The sequence below is a fragment of the Geotrypetes seraphini genome, chromosome 16 (genome assembly GCF_902459505.1).
Source record: "Geotrypetes seraphini chromosome 16, aGeoSer1.1, whole genome shotgun sequence".
Classification (NCBI taxonomy): Eukaryota; Metazoa; Chordata; class Amphibia; order Gymnophiona; family Dermophiidae; genus Geotrypetes; species Geotrypetes seraphini.
In genome coordinates this window covers 22,033,176-22,052,918 of record NC_047099.1, presented here as the reverse complement: position 1 = coordinate 22,052,918, position 19,743 = coordinate 22,033,176, and the positions used below count along the sequence as shown (strand labels likewise).

The window sequence follows — 19,743 nt, the reverse complement described above, 5'->3', positions numbered from 1 at the left end:
CTCTAAAGAAGTCTAATCCTTCCCGTGTCTACGCGGCTGTAACCAAAAAAAACCCAAACTGTTGTAACTTCACTGGAAATGTCCAGTTAGCTCTTTTGTAATCCGCCTTGAACTGCAAGCTATAGGCGGAATAGAAGTCCCTAATGTAATGTAAGTTTGGCAGGCGCCCATATCAGAACTCGATGATGGTGAACAGGGTCCTGAACTACAATTTTATGTTCACTTCCTATCTTAAAAAGTGCATTAAGACTCTGCCCTCCTTCCTGGATGATTTGCCGGTCCATCTAGAAACAGGCACGAAGTGTGAGATAATAAAATTTGCGGACGATACAAAACTATTTAGTGGAGCTGGGACTAAAGAGGAATGCGAAGAATTGCAAAGGGACTTGAACAAACTGGGGGAATGGGCGGCGAGATGGCAGATGAAGTTCAACGTTGAGAAATGTAAAGTATTGCATGTGGGAAGCGGAAACCCGAGGTACAACTATACGAAGGGAGGGATATTATTGAATGAGAGTAGCCAAGAAAGGGACTTGGGGGTAATGGTGGACATGACAATGAAGCCGACGGCATAGTGCGCAGCGGCCACTAAGAAAGCAAATAGAATGCTAGGCATAATCAAGAAGGGTATTACAACAAGGACGAAAGAAGTTATCCTGCCATTGTATCGGGCGATGGTGCGCCCGCATCTGGAATACTGCGTCCAATATTGGTCGCCGTACCTTAAGAAGGATATGGCGTTACTCGAGAGGGCTCAGAGGAGAGCGACACGTTTGATAAAAGGGATGGAAAACCTCTCATACACTGAGAGATTGGAGAAACTGGGTCTCTTTTCCCTGGAGAAGAGGAGACTTAGAGGGGATATGATAGAGACTTATAAGATCATGAAAGGCATAGAGAGAGTAGAGAGGGACAGATTCTTCAAACTTTCAGAAAATAAAAAAACAAGAGGACATTCGGAAAAGTTGAAAGGGGACAGATTCAAAACTAATGCTAGGAAGTTCTTCTTTACCCAACGTGTGGTGGACACCTGGAATGCACTTCCAGAGGACGTTATAGGGCAGAGTACAGTACTTGGGTTTAAGAAAGGATTGGACAATTTCCTGCTGGAAAAGGGGATAGAAGGGTATAGATAGAGGTTTACTGCACAGGTCCTGGACCTGTTGGGCCGCCGCGTGAGCGGACTGCTGGGCATGATGGACCTCAGGTCTGACCCAGCGGAGGCATTGCTTATGTTCTTATGTTCTTATCGCCAGGCAGAGTTTTGCCGGCTCCTGGATATGCTGTCGCAGATTCGGCTTTATATGTTTCAGGCGACATATGATGCCTTTGAACTCTCCTCCAGGGTCTCTGCCTTTGCGGTAGCCATGCACCGCCTGGCTTAGCTCCGCATAGTCGATATGGACTTGAATTTGCAGGATCGGCTAGCAAATCTCCCCTGCTTGGGCAACGAACTCTTTGATGACTATCAAGGAGGCTACTAAACGCCTCTCCGAGCATGAGCGCTCCTTTGCCTCCTTGGTCCGACCCAAGACGAAGTCCACTCCTCCCAAGTCCTACAAGTTGCCTCCCCGGCGCTATCCCCAGAAATCAACGCTGGTGTTTTCGGGACCGCCTCCTTCACGTCAGCAGCAGCAGCGGGCCCCTCAAAAGCCTCAGGCCCCTGCGACGGCTAAGCCTGCACCGTCCTTTTGACTGTCTGGGTTGGAGCGGGCCGCCCCCTCCGTCCTCGATCTGTGCTCTATCCTGGACCTCCGAGAGCTGAACATGTTCCTGGTCAAGGAGAAGTTCCGTATGCTCTCACTTTCCACATTGTACCCCCTGCTGGACGAGGGGGACTGGCTTTGTTCCCTGGACCTGAAGGAGGCCTATACTTACATCCTGATCCACCTGGCCTTTCGCAGATTCGTTTGCTTTCAGGTGGGGGACCTTCACCTGCAGTATCGGGTCCTTCCATTCGGGCTCGCTTCGTCCCCCTGAGTTTTTACCAAATGCCTCGTGATGGTGGTGGCAGCCCTGTGGTCCCAGGGTCTTCGACGATTGGCTTATCAAAGCACCGTCGCGGAGGGGGGTTATCTCAGCGACCCAATGGACTATTATCTTCCTTCAGCGCCTGGGCTTCGAGGTCAACTTTCCTAAGTCCCAGTTGTGCCTCTCTCAATCTCTGCAGTTCATTGGGGCGGGGCGGGACATGGTTCGCCTCCGCTCGTTTCTGCTTCAAACTCGGCAGGCCGCCCTCATCCACCTCTACCGGCAGGTCTCCCTTCAGTCCACGGCCTCCGCCAAGCAGATGATGATACTGTTGGGACACATGGCCTCCACCATTCTTGTGACTCCTTTTGCCAGACTTCACCTCCGAATACCTCAGTGGACTCTGCCGTCCCAGTGGAGGCAGGACCGGGATCCCGCCTCGCAACGCATTGCGGTGACTCCCTCCTTGAGGCGTTCGCTCCGTTGGTGGACACTCTCTTCAAATCTTTCGAGAGGTTTTCTCTTTCTCACGCCCCCGCCGCGGAAGGTCCGGACGAAGGACTCCTCCGCGTATGCCTGGGGTGCTCACCTCGACGGCCTCCGAACCCAGGATCTTTGGTCAAGCGCCGACCGTCGCTGCCACATCAATTTGCTGGAACTTCGGGCCATTTACAATGCGCTGGTCGCATTTCGGCATTTGCTTCGGGATCAGATGGTCCTGGTGCAAGTCCACTTGGTGTTGCTGGGTAATAGTTTCTAAAGAACTTATCCTGGAAGTAGAATTTTGAGTTATAGAAACAAAGTTAGTGCATACCAGGTGAAGGTTCTCAATTGCAGACCAAATGGAATCCAGGGTAACAGCCTGTGGTCTCACCAACGGTCCAAGGAGGGAGATATCAGCCGACTTTGGTTTTAGTATGGCTTCTGCACCAAGAGAAGAACTCTGGGCTCCTGCAACCTCACCACCGCTGGCTACCAACGGCTCCTCTCCCCCTGAACGCTGCGTCTCCAACATCGGAGTTAGCGTGGCTGCTTTCACTTCCGGGTTCACCTCGGGTAGAGAACGAGCCTCCCCCCACACACCGGGGGAGCCCTCTTGCCAGTTCTGCTGCGCTGACGTTTCTCCAAGTTTGGGAGGGGTATGCGGTCCTCGTGGGCTCAACGAGAGAGACATCTCGCTGTCAAAGCTGTGGAGTTCCCGCTCCACAGCAGCAGAAACGCCCAATATGGAAGGAGGAACTGTAAACGCTGTAATTACAGTCTGCCTCGGCGTCGAGGAACCTGAGGTAAGTGGAGGGATACCCCTCGGTTTCCCTCTTCTCTTAGGCATGGAAAAAGCCGTTTTTTTAAAAAAAAGGTTGAAAAGGAAAATTGCTCCTCTCAGCGTCCTGCTCAAGACGCCATCTTTGCCAGTTTTTAATCCACGTGAGTATTTCACCCTCAATTCCATGGCTTGCAATTTACCAAAGTAGTCATTCATGTGGAACCTTGTCGAACACCTTCTGAAAATCCAGATATACAATGTCAACCACTTTGCCCTTGTCTATCTGCCTGTTTACTCCCTCGAAGAAGTGCAGCAAGTTCGTCAAACAAGATCTGCCTTTGCTGAAACCGTGCTGGCTGGTCCTCATCAGCCCGTGTCCGTAAAAGTGATCAATGATGTGAAACATAGAAACATAGAAAGATGACGGCAGATAAGGGCCATATAGCCCATCAAGTCTGCCCACACTATTTACCCACCCTCTTAAGTCTTCTGACCCCTTAAGTATAATTGTAATTATACTGTCACTCTACTGACCCGCTCATTCAAGTCCTAGTGACCCTATCCCTTGGCATGACCCCGTAGGGATCCCACATGGGTATCCCATTTGTTCTTGAAGTCTGGGATGCTGCGTGCCTCGACCACCTGCACTGGAAGCTTGTTCCAATGCTCGATCACTCTCTTCGTGAAGAAGTACTTCCTTGCGTCTCCACGAAACTTCCCTCCCCTGAGTTTGAGCGGATGTCCTCTTGTGGTCGAGGGTCCCCTGAGAAGAAAGATATCCTCTTCCACCTCGACCCATCCCGTGATGTACTTAAATATCTCAATCATGTCTCCCCTCTCCCTACGCTCTTCAAGAGTGTAGAGCTGCAATTTGCTCAGTCTTTCCTCGTATGGGAGACCCTTTAGCCCCGAGACCATCCTGGTGGCCATCCGCTGAACCGACTCAATTCTGAGCACATCCTTACGGTAATGTGGCCTCCAGAATTGCACACAGTACTCCAGATGAGGTCTCACCATGGCTCTGTACAATGGCATCATGACTTCAGGTTTCCTGTTGACGAAGCTTCTCTTGATACAACCTATCATCTGCCGTGCTTTAGATGAAGCCTTCTCCACTTGAGTGGCTGCTTTCATGTCAGCACTGATGATTACTCCTAAGTCTCGTTCTGCCGTAGTCCTGGTTAAAGTTTCTCCATTCAGGGTGTAAGTTCTGCAAGGATTTCCGTTACCGAGATGCATGACCTTACATTTCTTGGCGTTAAAGCCCAGCTGCCACATCAAGGACCAACTTTCTAAAGTACGCAGGTCTTGCTCCATAGCATCTTGTAGATTATGGCCGTTTACTATATTGCATAGCTTGGCGTCATCAGCGAATAAGGTTACTTTGCCTTGAAGCCCTTGAGTCAGATCCCCAATGAATATGTTGAAGAGGAGTGGGCCCAGGACCGAACCCTGTGGCACTCCGCTAGTCACCTCCGACATTTTAGAGAGGGTACCGTTAACTACCACCCTCTGAAGTCTGCCATTAAGCCAATCTTTAACCTATGCAGTTAGAGTCTCTCCTAATCCCATCGATTTCATCTTGTTCAGCAGCCTGCGGTGTGGGACGCTGTCGAACGCTTTGCTGAAGTCCAGGTACACGACGTCCAAGGACTCTCCTGAGTCCAGTCTTCTTGTTACCCAGTCAAAGAAGTTGATTAGATTTGACTGGCATGACCTATCCTTGGTGAATCCATGTTGGCTGGGATCCCGGAGATTTCCCTCGTTCAGGATCGTATCTAATTTATACTTAATTAGTGTTTCCATGAGTTTACACACTATTGAGGTGAGGCTTACCGGTCTATAGTTTGCAGCCTCAGCCTTGCAACCCTTTTTATGTAGAGGAACGACGTTGGCTGTTTTCCAATCTAATGGAACTTTCCCCATACTTAGTGAGAGATTGAAGAGCACTGCCAACGGTTCCGCCAGAACGTCTCTCAATTCTCTGAGCACTCTTGGGTGTAAATTGTCCGGTCCCATGGCCTTGTTTACCTTTAGCCTTGCCAGTTCGTTGTAAACGTCCCCAGGTGTGAACTCAAAATTCTGAAACGGGTCATCCACGTCTTGTTTTATCATCAACTGTGGTCCATGTCCCGGTGCTTCGCAGGTGAAGACTGAGCAGAAATATTCATTTAGTAGTTCTGCTTTTTCTGAATCCGCCACCGTGTAGTTCCCGTCCGGTTGTCTAAGGCGTACTATACCGTCTGTATTCCTTTTCCTATCACTGATATACCTAAAGAAGGATTTGTCCCCTTTTTTAATGTTCTTTGCCAGAGTTTCTTCCACTCGAAGTTTGGCCTCCCTAACTGCTGTTTTGACCGTTGCAGATCTGGTCTTATATTCTACTTTAGTTTCTCTTCTCTGCGTACGTTTGTAGGAAAGAAATGCTTTTTTCTTTTCCTTAATGAGGTGCGAGATCTCTTCAGTGAACCATTGGGGTTTGTTGTTTTTTTTTGTCGTTTATCTACTGATTTTATGTAGCGATTAGTTGCTTCGTGTATGGATGATTTTAGGTATGACCACATAGTTTCCACATTGCTGGTCCCTGCATGGTCCTGCAGCGTCTGATGAACGAAATCCCCCATGCGTGCGAAGTCGGTGCCCCGGAATTGGAGCACCTTTGTTTTTGTAATTGATTTAGGGGATCCTTTCCCAAGGTTGAACCATACCATGTTATGGTCGCTGGAGGCTAGCGTATCTCCTACCGAGACCTCTGAGACGCTTTCCCCGTTGGTGAGTACCAGGTCTAGGATCGCCTGGGCTCTAGTGGGTTCCGTTACCATCTGTCTGAGATGTACTCCTTTTATGGAGGTCAAAAGCCTCCTGCTGCTGCTGGTTGTTGCTGAAAATGTGTTCCAGTCTGCATCAGGTATGTTGAAGTCCCCTAGCAGTACAGTGTCGCCCCGTAGAGTTATATTCTCTATGTCTTCAATTAATTCTGCGTCCATGTCTTCCGGTTGTCTTGGAGGTCTGTATACCACTCCAAGATACAGGCATTTTTTGCCACCTCTTGCCAGGTTTACCCAGAGGGATTCCCCGGTATACTTGACATCAGTGATCCTGGTGATTTTGATGTCCTCTTTAATGTATAGTGCTACCCCTCCACCTAACCTGCCCTCTCTGTCCTGACGAAGTAAATTGTACCCCGGTATAGCCATATCCCACCCATGTGCGTCCGTGAACCAAGTCTCGGATATTGCCACCACGTCCAGGTTGGCATCCCTTATTTCAGTTTCCAGTTCTAGAATTTTATTGCCTAAACTGTGTGCATTAACATACATGGCCCTCCACACTTTGTGTTTGCTGAGTCCCTGTAAGGCTATTCCTGACTGAGTCTGTGTGGCTCCTAGAGAACTGTTTGCATATTGGGTCCTTACCTCGGAAACAGAGTGTCGACTCGTCACATCAGGATAGTTCCTTTCCACACCAGTATATGAGTAGGTCCCCTCCCCCAACTTACCTAGTTTAAAGCCCTGCGAATCAGGCGGGCTAGTCGGTGTCCGAAGACGTTCTTACCTCTGCTGGTCAAATGGAGTCCGTCTGGTCCCTGTAGTCCCTGCAGCGCCTCTCTATGATCCAGGAATCCGAAGTTCATATCTCGACACCATCCTTGTAGCCATTCGTTCGTTCTCCGGATGCATTCATCTCTGGCTCTTCCCTTGCCTCTAACTGGGAGGATTGATGAGAAGACTACCTGCGCACTTGTCTGCTTCAGCCTCTCACCCAAGGCTCCGAAGTCTCTGGTGATGGTCTCTGGGGTGTTCCTGGCAGTGTCATTCGTACCTATATGGATAAGAAGCATAGTAAAATGGTCATGAGATGTAAGTAGTTTACCCAGGCTGGTGGTGACGTCCCGTATTTTGGCTCCAGGCAGACAGCAAACCTCTCTTGAGTGAGCATCCAGTCTGCAGATTGGTCCCTCGGTGCCCCTCAGCATGGAGTCCCCAATGACTATAACTCTGGTCCTTTATCAGAGCCTCTACCATCTTTCCCGGTACTGAGGTCAGACTCACCGGTCTGTAGTTTCCCGGGTCCTCCCTCGAACCTTTTTTGAAGATCGGCGTAACATTCGCCACCTTCCAGTCCTCAGGAATCTTTCCCGATTTGATCGACAGGTTGGCTACTAGTTGAAGCAGTTCAGCTATAGTCCCTTTCAGTTCCTTGATGACCCTCGGATGGATGCCATCCAATCCCGGGGATTTATCACTCTTAAGCCTATCAATCTGCCTGCATACCACTTCTAGACTGACCGTCAACCCTGTCAGTTTCCCATCTTCGTTTCCAGCATATAACCTGATGGGTTCTGGTATGCTGTGTATATCCTCTGCGGTAAATACAGACACAAAAAATTTGTTCAGTTTGTTGGCGATTGCTTTGTATTTCATTAGCACTCCCTTCATTCCACGGTCATCCAATGGTCCCACCGCTTCCTTTGCGGGTCGTTTCCCCTTAATATATTGAAAGAACGGCTTGAAGTTTTTTGCCTCCTTGGCTATTTTTTCCTCGTAGTCTCTTTTGGCCCCTTTTAGCACCTTATGACACCTGCGTTGATGTTTGTGCTTATTCCAGTTTTTGCCCATTTTTGACCTTTTCCATTCCTTAAACGAGGATTTCTTGTCCCTGATCGCTTCCTTCACCGCTACAGTGAGCCACGCCGGTTCCTTGTTCTTTTTCCTCTTGGATCCCTTGTTACTACACGGTATATATAGATTTTGCGCCTCGGTGACCATGTCCTTAAAAAGGGACCAAGCTTGCTCTAGCGTTTTTACAGTGCTTATCCTCTTCTTAATCTTCTTCCCCACCATGCATCTCATCTCTTCGTAATTCCCTTTTCGGAAGTTCAGTGCTGTGGCCGTCGTTCTGGACCGATGTTTCGCCTTTGTGTCTAGATCGAAGTGGATCATATTGTGATCGCTGTTTCCCAGCATCCCTTCTACTTCTACACCTTGTGCAGGTCCTCGCAGTCCATTTAGAATTAAGTCCAGAATTGAATTTCCTCTTGTATTTTCCTTGACAAGTTGTTCCAGGAAGCAATTGTCTACAACATCCAGGAACTTGGCCTCCCTAGTGCAGCCGGAGGTGCCTAGGTTCCAGTCTATCCCTAGATAGTTGAAGTCACCCATGATAACTGCGTTGCTTCCCTTGCAGTTTCATTTAATTTCATCCGTCATTTCTCTGTCAATTTCATCGGACTGCCCTGGGGTCGGTAGTAGATGCCGATCTTCATTTCTAGTCCATTTATTCCTGGAATCTTTACCCATAGAGACCAACTTATCTGTCGGTTGTGGCGTATTCTCCCCAGTAGATTCAATTCCCTCTTTGATGTATATGGTAATGCCCCCACCTTTTTGAGCCACTCTGTCTCTGCAGTATAGTTTGTATCCCGGTAGCACAGTGTCCCAGACGTTTTCCTCAGTCCACCATGTTTCTGTGATGCCGATGATGTCAACGTTATCTTTTTGTGCCACAGCTTCTAATTCACCCATCTTATTTCTAAGGCTCCTTGCGTTCGTGTACATACACTTGAGTTTGCGGCCTGTTCCTTTCTCGCATTTCCTTCCTTCTTGTGTCCCTTTTGGTCTGTCTTGCCTGTGATCCAGTGAGTTTTCCCTCTATCTTCCTGCACGGTATCCTCCAGGTATACCGGTTCCCGAACCATCGACTCTCTCTCTTGATTGACTGTCGGCTTTCCCCCTCTTGATGTTGCTTGCAAGTAGCCTCGTTCTGTCTCTGCTGAGGTGGAGTCCATCTTTTCTGAATAGCTTGATCTTCTCCCAGAATGTCATCCAGTTGCGCATGAAGTGGAATCCTTCTTCCTCACACCAGTGCGGCATCCACAAATTGACTGCTTGCAGCTCCATTTGCCTCTTCTCTTCTGCCCTGGGTACCGGCAGGATCTCTGAGAATGATATCCTCTCAGTTCTGGTCTTCAGCTTCCTTCCCAACATCCAGAATTGGTCCTTCAGTACTTCTCTGTTATAGTTCCTGTTGCTCACGTTGTTCGTCCTCACATGTATCACCACCGCCGTATCTTCTTCTTCCACACTTTCAATGATCCTGTCATTGTGACTCACTATGTTTTCTACCTTGGCTCTGGTAGGCAGATCAACATCCAATCCAGTCTTCCTCCCGCTATGTGGCTGTCTACTTGTCTGATGATAGAGTCCCCTACGACGATTGCTGTCCTCTATATCTTCTCTTGATTCTCCAGCTGCAGGTCCATGTCCTTCGTTCTCACTGCTGTGTAACTTATTCCTTCGTGGTGATCGTCCATCAGGTGATCCACACTCTCTGCAGGTGAGTCTCGGCAGTTCCACTGTTGCTGGTGATTTTCCACGGCCTCCCTGTACGCCTCCTCTGTGAACTTCTCCAGCTATCGGACTTCTTCCTCCACGGTGTTCTCTGTCTCGATGTTCTCTGCATCTCTATCTTCCTCCTCCACTGCTTGGAGTTCTGTACATTTCTGCGTCTCCGCATCTCTGTCTTCCTCCTCCATTGCTTGAAGTGCCTTCAGTTCCACTGTGACAGAACACTGTCAAAGGCTTTGCTAAAATCTAAATACTTCACATCTAGCACACACCCTCTATCCAATTCTCTGGTCACCCAGTCAAAGAAATTGATCAGATTTGTCTGACAAGGTCTACCTCTAGTGAAACCATGTTGCCTCTGGTCCTGTAATCCAGAGGATTCCAGAAACTTGACCATTCTCTTTTTCATTAATTTGCTTACCACAGAAGTCAGACTTACCAGCCTGTAATTCCCTACTTCTTCCTTACTTCCACTTTTGTGGAGAGGGACCACATCCGCCCTTCTCCAGTCCTCTGCTACCACTCCAAACTCTAGAGACTCATTGAAAATTGCTTTTCTGTACATACATATGTATCTTTGATAGTATGTATTTGCAGGAGGTTGGGGGACCACACAAAGGAGTGGAGTTATGGATTTTAGAGATGGACATTTGTAAGTGATCGTGTGTTCTAATAGTTATGTTTATGTTTATTGAACATTTGATATACTGCTCCCACATTTTACTGACCTAAGCGGTTTACAATGAAACAATTCAATATTGAAAGGAACTCCACAGAACATATTCAGATAGGAAAGATAAAAAATAGAGATAAAGACAAGATATATACAATACAACAAGAATAAAAACAAGGATAAAATGATAAATTTAAAAAAAGATTAAATATTAAGTACTGTATTTAAATTAAATTGAATTAATAAATTCCAGTCAGATATTAATATAAGCAGACTGCATAGTTGACAAGCCAAAGGAGAGAAAGGATTCAGGAATCAATTCCGTAGTGACAGTTTGTCCGCTTGAACAGCTGACAGCCGTAATGAAATCGGCCCATCGCTGGAATGAATCATATATGAAGGCGTATTTCCATCACCAACCAGACAACCGCCACCACCAACCTCGCAGGTCCTTGCCAGCACATCGGACACCCCCGCAGGCCGATACGTAGCGTCGCGCCACCTCGGCTGCACCTCTCACTCGATCTGCTGCCAAAATTTCTACAGGCCACCTCCTCCTCCTATGGGAAGTGTCTCACTACTCTCAGCGGACCGATCACTGCCAACACATCAGACGTCTCATCAAGCCACCTCCCTTGACACCAGGAATCAGCTGAACAGCAGGTTGGGGCTCTCTCTCATCTTGGAAAAAAGATGTTCAAGGGGATGATTGAGGTCTTCAAAATCCCAAATGATGGAAATACTTAGCAGGTAGAAGGCACTTTAACAGTTGAACCTGTACCAACAGTCAAATTGGAGTGATCAGTGACTTAATTCAGTGATGTAAGAACAAGAATGGAGGCTGCAGAACAAAGTCAACATAACCCAATAAACAGAAGATTGGATAAACAAAATATAAAGAAAAGAAAAACAAAAATAAAAGTGGGGTGGTTAGATTTTACCTCTCTATTGCCCCAGGTACCACAATTAAATTGTTAGTCTTCCAGGATAGATAGGGAAAATACTTAAGAGTACCTGATTACTGTTAAGTGAATTTCTTCATGAAAAAGGCAGTTAATATATCCCAATAAATGTTTTGGTCATTAAATAAGCCGGTGCTTAACTTTAGGTACACAATGTGGGAATATACAGGGTGGGCCAAAAGTAGGAATACAGTATTTATTCATTATTTCTTTTTATTGTACAGGTATTGAATAGGTATAGTACAGTACTAAATGATAATAAATCTTCACATAAATGTTATTCATGATCCCCAAATAAAAACAAATAATGAATATGTACTGTATACCTACATTTGGCCCACCCTGTATTATCAAATACTAAGATGTGTGTATGATATAATCCAACAACAAAACAATCAATGTTAAGAAAAATATCCATTACTTTTCTAATAACCGAAGTGAAGCTTGTAGTTTCCTGTTTCATCTCTACGACCACTTATGTGAATAGGGACCACATCCGCTCTTCTCTAATCTCCAGGAATCACTCCCATTTCCAAAGATTTGGTGAATAAATAGGACCCGCCAGAACCTCTCTGATCTCACTCAATATTCTGGAATGTATCCCATCTGTTCCCATCACTTTGTCCACCTTCAATTTTTCAAATTGTTCATAAACACTTTCTTCCTTGAACGACACGGTATCTACTCCATTCTTGTGTATAACTTTTCCAATCTTGGTCATTCTCCAGGATATTCTTCCGTGAACACAGAACAGAATATTTTTTTAACATGTTTCCTTTTTCCTCATCACTCTCCACATATCGAGGCATATCATCTTTTAGTTTCGCAATTCCGTTTTTCATCTTTTTCCATACACTAATATATCTGAAAAATTTTTTGTCTCCCTTTATTACATTCCTAGCCATTTGCTCTTCCGCTTGCGCTTTCACCAGACGTATCTCTCTCTTGGCTTCATTCAGTTTCACCCGGTAGTCCTTTCTGTATTCCTCTTCTTGGGAATTTTTATATTTCACGAACGCCAGCCCTTATGCCTTTATTTTCTCTGCCACAAGTTTATAGAACCATTTCTCTTGTTTTTAATTATTTTCCTCACATAAAGGTCAGTAGCCATTTTTATTGCTCCTATAAGCTTAGACCACAGTTTTTCCACTTCCCTTATGTCCTCCCATCCTAACAGCTCTTTCTTCAGATACGCTCCCATTTTACTAAAGTCTGTACGTTTGAAATCTAGGACTTTGAGTTTTGTGTGGCCGCCCTCAACTATACTGTATAACTTAACTTATAACTTAACACAGATGCTGATAGAGGGAGCCAAGGTACCTGTTTAAAAAGAGAGGTTACATGATCAAAATTCTGTGCAGAGTGTAAAAGCTTTTAGGAGTGTATACCCCAAACTGTTTCTTTAGAAATATCACAATTTATCACAAGTACTGACTTGTGGGGTTCATTCCTGCTCCCATAGCCCCCACTGGACAACCAGGGACTTTAGGTAGGCCCGAGAGTGGGCCTAGGCTGAATGGAGTTGGATGGGATGGGTTATAGTATTGAGAGGGGCTTGAAGGTGCAGATCTTGAGTCATCTGAGGGGGTAGTGAGGGAGGAAGGAGGATATTTGGGTGATGTGCTTTTGGGGGAGTTAGAGGGAAGCAGGAGGATCAGACAAGTGATGTGCTTTGGGGAGGAAGGTGGGAGGAGAATCCGAAGGATGTGTGCTTCAGAAGGGTGAGAGATCAACACAGTTAAGTTGGGACCCAAATATTATGTGGGTGCAGGCCAGATGAATTTAGGACTGTGTATGAGCTGGGCTAAATTTGTCCGGTTAGCTATGTAGGTGTTGTAACTGCTGGTTCCTCCTTAACTTTGCCCCCTATACTGCCTCTGACCTGTCCACTTTGGACATGGTTGGTCAAAACTGATACTCAGTGAGACAATCCAATGAAAAGCTGCTGAATATTAGTGGTTGGGCGGCCTCAAGCGATTTAAGCAGGGAAGAGCTTCTCCTACCTGCTTAAATCATTTTGAATATTGGGCAGAATGTTTTCTGCTCCTGTTTTTCCAAAACAAACTTCTTTTTATATGTGCAGCTTGCATGAATGAGTCTCAGAATTAACCTTTGACCCATTGTCAGGCCTCATCCTACTTATAACCTTGTTGTAACACTGCTATTGACAGTAATACTGGGTGATTTTTCTTTTACAGCTCTAAAGAGGATTGATTTACATGTACCACCTCTGATAGGACCTTTACTGGCCATAGACCCAGAAAACAACTACCTAGTTCAGTGGAGAGTACATGGAAGACCGTTGAGGACATATGGCAAACCTTTAGTGGCAGACGTTCACTACATGGCAAATGACATTGATGGGATCGGCGGGGGACCTCAAATGGTGATCGTTTTCACCATCTGGGCTCATTTCACCCACTTGCCTGTGGACATGTACATCCGGCGGGTACAGATTATCCGTAGGGCGGTGGTAGATCTCTTGCAAAGGAGCCCTCAGACCACTGTTATCATCAAGTCGGCCAACACGGGGTTCAAGGGCTTAGATTTCAATGAATGGCAGTCCCTGCAGTTGGACATCATCTTAAGAAGGATGTTCTCGGGGATCCAAGTGGCCATCATTGACACATGGCAGATGACATCATGTCATTACTTGCCTGAAGACATCCACCCTGCTAGAATAATTATTCAGAATGAAATAGACATTCTTCTGTCTCTTATCTGTCCCCGTTAATTCAGGTGCATAGTAACATAGTAGATGATGGAAAATAAAGACCCGAGTGGTCCATCCAGTCTGCCCAACCTGATACAATCTAAAAATTTGTTGGGGGTTTTTTTTTCTTCTTATTCTTAGATATTTATGGGCAAGAATCCAAAGCTCTGCCTGGTACTGTTCTTAGGCTCCAACTACTGAAATCTCTGTCTAAGCTCACTCCAGTCCATCTGTTCCTGAAGTATTTAGGTAACTGACATATACAATCTTAGTCCACAACAACTGATCTCTAGAGCTGTTAATCACTAACCCTTAACTTTGTTAATTCTACTCAATCTGCAGAATCTTTTAATCATTGTACACAGCATAGAACTTCAAGGTCCAGCGGTATATAAACTGTTATTTTTATTATTATTATCTACACCAGTGGTCTCAACACACGGCCTAGGGGCCACATGTGGCCCTCCAGGTACTATTTTGAGGCCCACAGTCTGTACTAGTGCTTCCCACTCTTTGCAGCGTCCTCTGGCTCCCCCCCCCCCTGGCCTCCCGCTCCTACCTTCAGATAATTACCGAAGCCTACAGAGAGGATTGCCGGTGCTGTAGTGATCCTTGCAGGCTGCCGTCATCCTCAGCAGCACGTTCCCTCTGCCGTGATCCTGCCTCTGACATCAGAGGTGGGGTGGGACCGTGACAGAGGGACATGCTTGCGGAGGCTGATGGCAGCCTGTAAGGAATGCTACAGCACTGGTGCTCTTCTCTGCAGGCTGTGGTAATTAGCTGAAACTAAGACCGGGAGGCCAGGGGGAAACTTTTATTTGTGGGTTTTAAAGGGATTAAGTATAAATTTTCCTGTCACGCATGTGAATTATTCACTTTCTCCATGATGTGGGCTTGATGTTTATTTTAATTTCTTTTTATTACTACTGTATGATGGAGGTATTTTCTGTTTTTCTTGTGATTTCTCAAATATTGTAATAAATGCAAAAATCTTAATAAATAAAAAATAAATTATTGCACTTATCAGATGTGTTGATGTTTTTTTCTTTTACTTATTTGTTTCATCCAGATATTAAATTTTAAATGTTAATCTGTTACTTCCCTAAGGAAACATAACACAAGTCTGCGACTAAAAAGCTGTTAGTAGTATAATGGGTACACCTCATGTCAAAATGATTGACAGCTGTCAGAGATAAGGATCGACCAATCAGCGTTAACTTCTGGGTTAAGCCCCACCCACACCACGCCCCTGCCCTCCCATTGCCCCTCCCCCTCTCCACCCATGCTCCTTCCCCTCCCATAGGAATGAATGGTGGTAGCCCCACCCATGCCCCACCCTGCCCATGGCCCCGCCCCTCATGCCCCACCCCTCCCACAGGAATGAATGTGGTAGACCCGCCCATACCCCACCCCCGCCCATGCCCCCGCCCCTCATGCCATGCCCCTCCCATAGGAATGAATGGTGATAGCCCCGCCCATGCCCCCTGCCCATGGCCACGCCCCTCATGCCCCGTCTCTGCCCATGGTCACGCCCCCTCATGTCCCGCCCCAGAAATGCACTTTCTAATGACATCACTGGAAATGGGGGCATGGTTGACCCCGGAAATATGCTTTCTGATGACATCACTGGAAATGGGAGTGCCTGCCCTACGGGAAATGCACATTCTGATGACGTAGGCGGAAATAGGGTAAATGAAGCAACGGAAATGCGCTTTTCTGACCACGTAGGTGGAAATAGGGGAAACAGACTTAGTCAAAAGCCTCCCGGAAATGATGTGGCCTGAAAAAGAAGTGTCTTTATTTTAACAGTTTTTAGTTAAAAGACACGGTTTAAGAGCTCATGGATAGAGCAGATCACAAAACAAAAGACATTCACAAAATCTTTCCTGTTTTTAAAACAGACCAGGGGCAGAAACAATTGAGAAAAAGTTGCATTTATTTATTTTTTTTTCTTTTCTGGTTTTAACACCCTTTTTTAGTAGGAATTCTGAGCTAATGGTTAATGGGCCAGCTCCCCTATTGTCATGGTAACAGCTGATAAGCCCCTTGCAGCACCCCCTCCCCTGATAAAGCCAAGGGGGAGAGGTGGAGGTGTGTTTAAACATGTCTGACCTTGTCCAGGCCCCCTACTGTTGTCTTAACAATCTGAAAAAAACAAAAAACAGCTGTCACCTAACAGGGGTCTGTTACAAAGGCAGAGTTTTAAGACCTATTTTTTTTTTTTTTATTTAGAGCTATGAAAGAATCTTTATTGAAGCAAATTTATTATGATACATACACGGCAGGAAGCTATGGAGGCATTAACCCTCTACTTCAAGCGGCTAAAAAGAGCGATATTACAGTCCGGAGAAAAGACGTAGTGGACTGGGCCACCGGTCAAAACGCATACAATTTACACAGACCGGCTAGAATCCATTTTAAAAGAAATAAAACAATGGTGTCGGAAGTTGGCAGACAGTGGCAAAGTGACTTAGTCGACATGTCAGCCTTTGCCCGTTATAACAATGACCCTGACCCGATACCTGTACCTGTATTTTACGCTTATTCTCAAGAAAAGCCTCCAGTTGTTTGGGATCAAAGAAAAGATATCTATTTGACTCATTCAATATCAAACATTTACAAGGAAAACGCAAAAAGAAATGAGCACCCAGGGCTATCACCTGAGGGCGTAGAGCCAAAAATTGCTTCCTTTTCTCCTGAGTGTCTACACAGACATCAGGGAAAACCCAAATTTTACCTCCCAAAAACAATTTACGAAAAAACATTCTCATCACCCAGTCCTTGTCAGATTCAAAAACAAATGTAACTAGGAGTGTGGCTCTTATACACTCTTCTTCCAAAGATGTTTCTAATAATTGTGTTACATTTAAACTGTCCATCGATAGTTCTCCTTGGGAAGAAGATTGTCGTTTCTTCCCCGGCATAGAATAGACTCGAGAGAATGGAGGCACAGTTTCCTTTGGAACCCCCAGAACTTCCATCAGATATTTCTTAAGCAGTTCAATGGGGGCTACAGTCCTGGATTGAGGAAAATTGATAAAACGCAGATTCATCCTACGGGTATAATTCTCCATTTTCTCCATTTTATTCCTCAGTCCAGTCATACCTTGTCCATAAATCAAGGTATTAGATTTTAAATCTTTAAGACTTTGTTGAACTTCCTCTACTTTTTTCTCAAGCTCAAAATTCTTTGCCTCCTGGATGACAATACGTGTTTTACAGTCTTGCAAGGAATTGTCCACCAAAAACTTATTTCCAATGAAAATCTTCTCCAAGCGAGCTACAGCGTCCCAGATGGAGTCTAAAGTAACATGGGGAGGTTTAACCAGAGGTGTAATTTGCTGCTCACCAATATCCTGCCGCTGATCAAATTTCTCAGACCTGGAACCCTCTCTGTGCCTCTCCTCTGTACCTCCTACAGCACCTTCAGTAACCAGGTGGAGCTCAGAACTTGCTCCCATATTGTCTCCCAGCAAACTGGTTTCTCCTCTCATGCTCCGGATACCACCCTCCTCCGTTGAATAATCCGCAGCGCCAATCACAGCCTGCGTGCTCAACGCTTGTTCCGGCAGCATCACCATGCCTGGGTCAGAGGGTGGAAGTCGCTCCTCCGGGCTCAGCGTGACATTGAGCTCGGGTAAGGCCGCCCCTTTGCCAGCACCCGCTCCGGGGATGTTTGCTGTTCGGACTACGAATCTCTCCATGGTGGAAAGGGGAAGGGGAGAGGACTTGGAGGGGTAAGTCCTTACTTTCCCCTTTCTCTTACCCCTGTTAAAGGAATTCAGAACGCTAAACAGTGGAAGTAAAATAAGTTCCGATAGTAGCCTTCCTCTGCGTGGTTACCGGCGAGACGCCATCTTAACTCCTCCTCGATCCCAGTTCAGACATGTTTAAACACACCTCCACCTCTCCCCCTTGGCTTTATCAGGGGAGGGGGTGCTGCAAGGGGCTTATCAGCTGTTACCATGACAATAGGGGAGCTGGCCCATTAACCATTAGCTCAGAATTCCTACTGAAAGTGTGTTAAAACCAGAAAAGAAAAAAAATAAATAAATGCAATCTTTTCTCAATTGTTTCTGCCCCTGGTCTGTTTTAAAAACAGGAAAGATTTTGTGAATGTCTTTTGTTTTGTGATCTGCTCTATCCATGAGCTCTTAAACCGTGTCTTTTAACTAAAAACTGTTAAAATAAAGACACTTCTTTTTCAGGCCACATCATTTCCGGGAGGGTTATGACTAAGTCTGTTTCCCCTATTTCCGCCTACGTGGTCAAAAAATCGCATTTTCGTCGCTTCATTTACCCTATTTCCACCTACGTCATCAGAATGTGCACTTCCGGTAGGGCAGGCACTCCCATTTCCGGTGATGTCATCAGAAAGTGCATTTCCGGGGCGGGATATGAGGGGGCGGGGCCATGGGCAGAGACGGGGCATGAGAGACGGGGCCATGGGCGGGGGCGTGGGGCATGGGCGGGGCTACCACCATTCATTCCTATGGGAGGGGCGGGGCATGAGGGGCAGGGCCATGGGTGGGGGCATGGGCGGGGCTACCATCATTCATTCCTATGGGAGGAGCGGGGCATGGGCGGAGAGTGGGGCGGGGCAATGGGCTGGTGGGGCCGTGGTGTGGGTGGGGCTTAACCCAGAAGTGAACGCTGATTGGTCGATCCTTATCTCTGACAGCTGTCAATCATTTTGATATGAGGTGTACCCATTATACTACTGCTGTTTGATTATTTTCATCTAATTTCTATGTATTTAGGTGTGCTGAAAACAAATAAAATATTGAAAAAACTCCTAGACATCATGATTTGCCACAAAATGCAAAATTGTCTTCAAATTTATCAATTTTTTTTATATTATGGGTTTTAACCAAATTCAAAGTCCAAATTACTATTAATTAATTTACATATATTTTTAATCATTTCCTTCAGATCTCTAAGCTTTGACACGAAGCTCTATGTGCTAAACAAAGTTCCCTCTATAGCTCTATACCTTAAGGCTCTGCTTTTATCTTCCATACATCAGAGGTTCAAATCTTAACCTATTGTTCTTTCCATTTTTTCTTCTGCTATCTCTTTCACGATTGTAGTTCTTCCCTTTTTTCCTATTGTTTGAAGTTAGTCCATATGTCTTATTATGTGTTTCACTAATTAGTTTGGTATTGTTTAGTATCCCTAATTTTAACCTGTTTTAATGTTAATTTTATATTGTACACCACTTAGAAACCTGATTAAGCGGTTTAAAAATTTTTTAAATAAACTTGAAACCATCACAGCTGTTCACTGTCTCATTCCACCGCACACAGACATCTCTTTCAAATGCTAATAAAGTAGTCTGTACTTATCTGAAGCGGTGGAGTTGCTGGGATCCGTCCCCCAACTGCTCCGGTCTTGTAAACTTATATAAGTAAAACTACTGCTGTCTCAAACTTCCCTCGACCCCCCAACTCGAGTTTCACAAATTGGAGCTTCTTCAAGAGGGGACACTGCAACAAACAAATACTCCAATAAAATAAACTACCACTTAAACATAAAACCCTCTAGTGAACTAACCATCCCACTGTTTTAAAAACCAGATTTTACTAATCTTATCTTCATTCATAATGTTAATTTAATATTTAATCAGCTCATCCATTCGTGGGACTCCCACCCAAACAAACTGACAGCATTAACAACTAGCTCCGTGTTTATTCACTAGAGTTTGGTTGTTGGGTTTGAGCTATTCACACACATATTAATCTTATTATTATGTATTTAAATCTTTAAAGGAGAAGTTTTATTAAGACTTATGAAGTGATAATTATTTTGTGTAT

The 19,743-nt window shown here is 45.6% G+C and overlaps 1 protein-coding gene across 1 annotated transcript in view; it reads left to right on the top strand.

Moving 5' to 3' along the window:
- Window positions 1-14,041, top strand: part of LOC117349766 (NXPE family member 3-like) — an 86,096-nt gene extending 72,055 nt beyond the window's left edge. Inside the window, exon 3 of the mRNA XM_033923359.1 lies at window positions 13,416-14,041. Within this exon, the coding sequence (XP_033779250.1) occupies window positions 13,416-13,951 (536 nt within the window). The 3' untranslated portion in view covers window positions 13,952-14,041. The remainder of the gene's footprint in view (window positions 1-13,415) is intronic.
- Window positions 14,042-19,743: the final 5,702 nt, after the last annotated feature.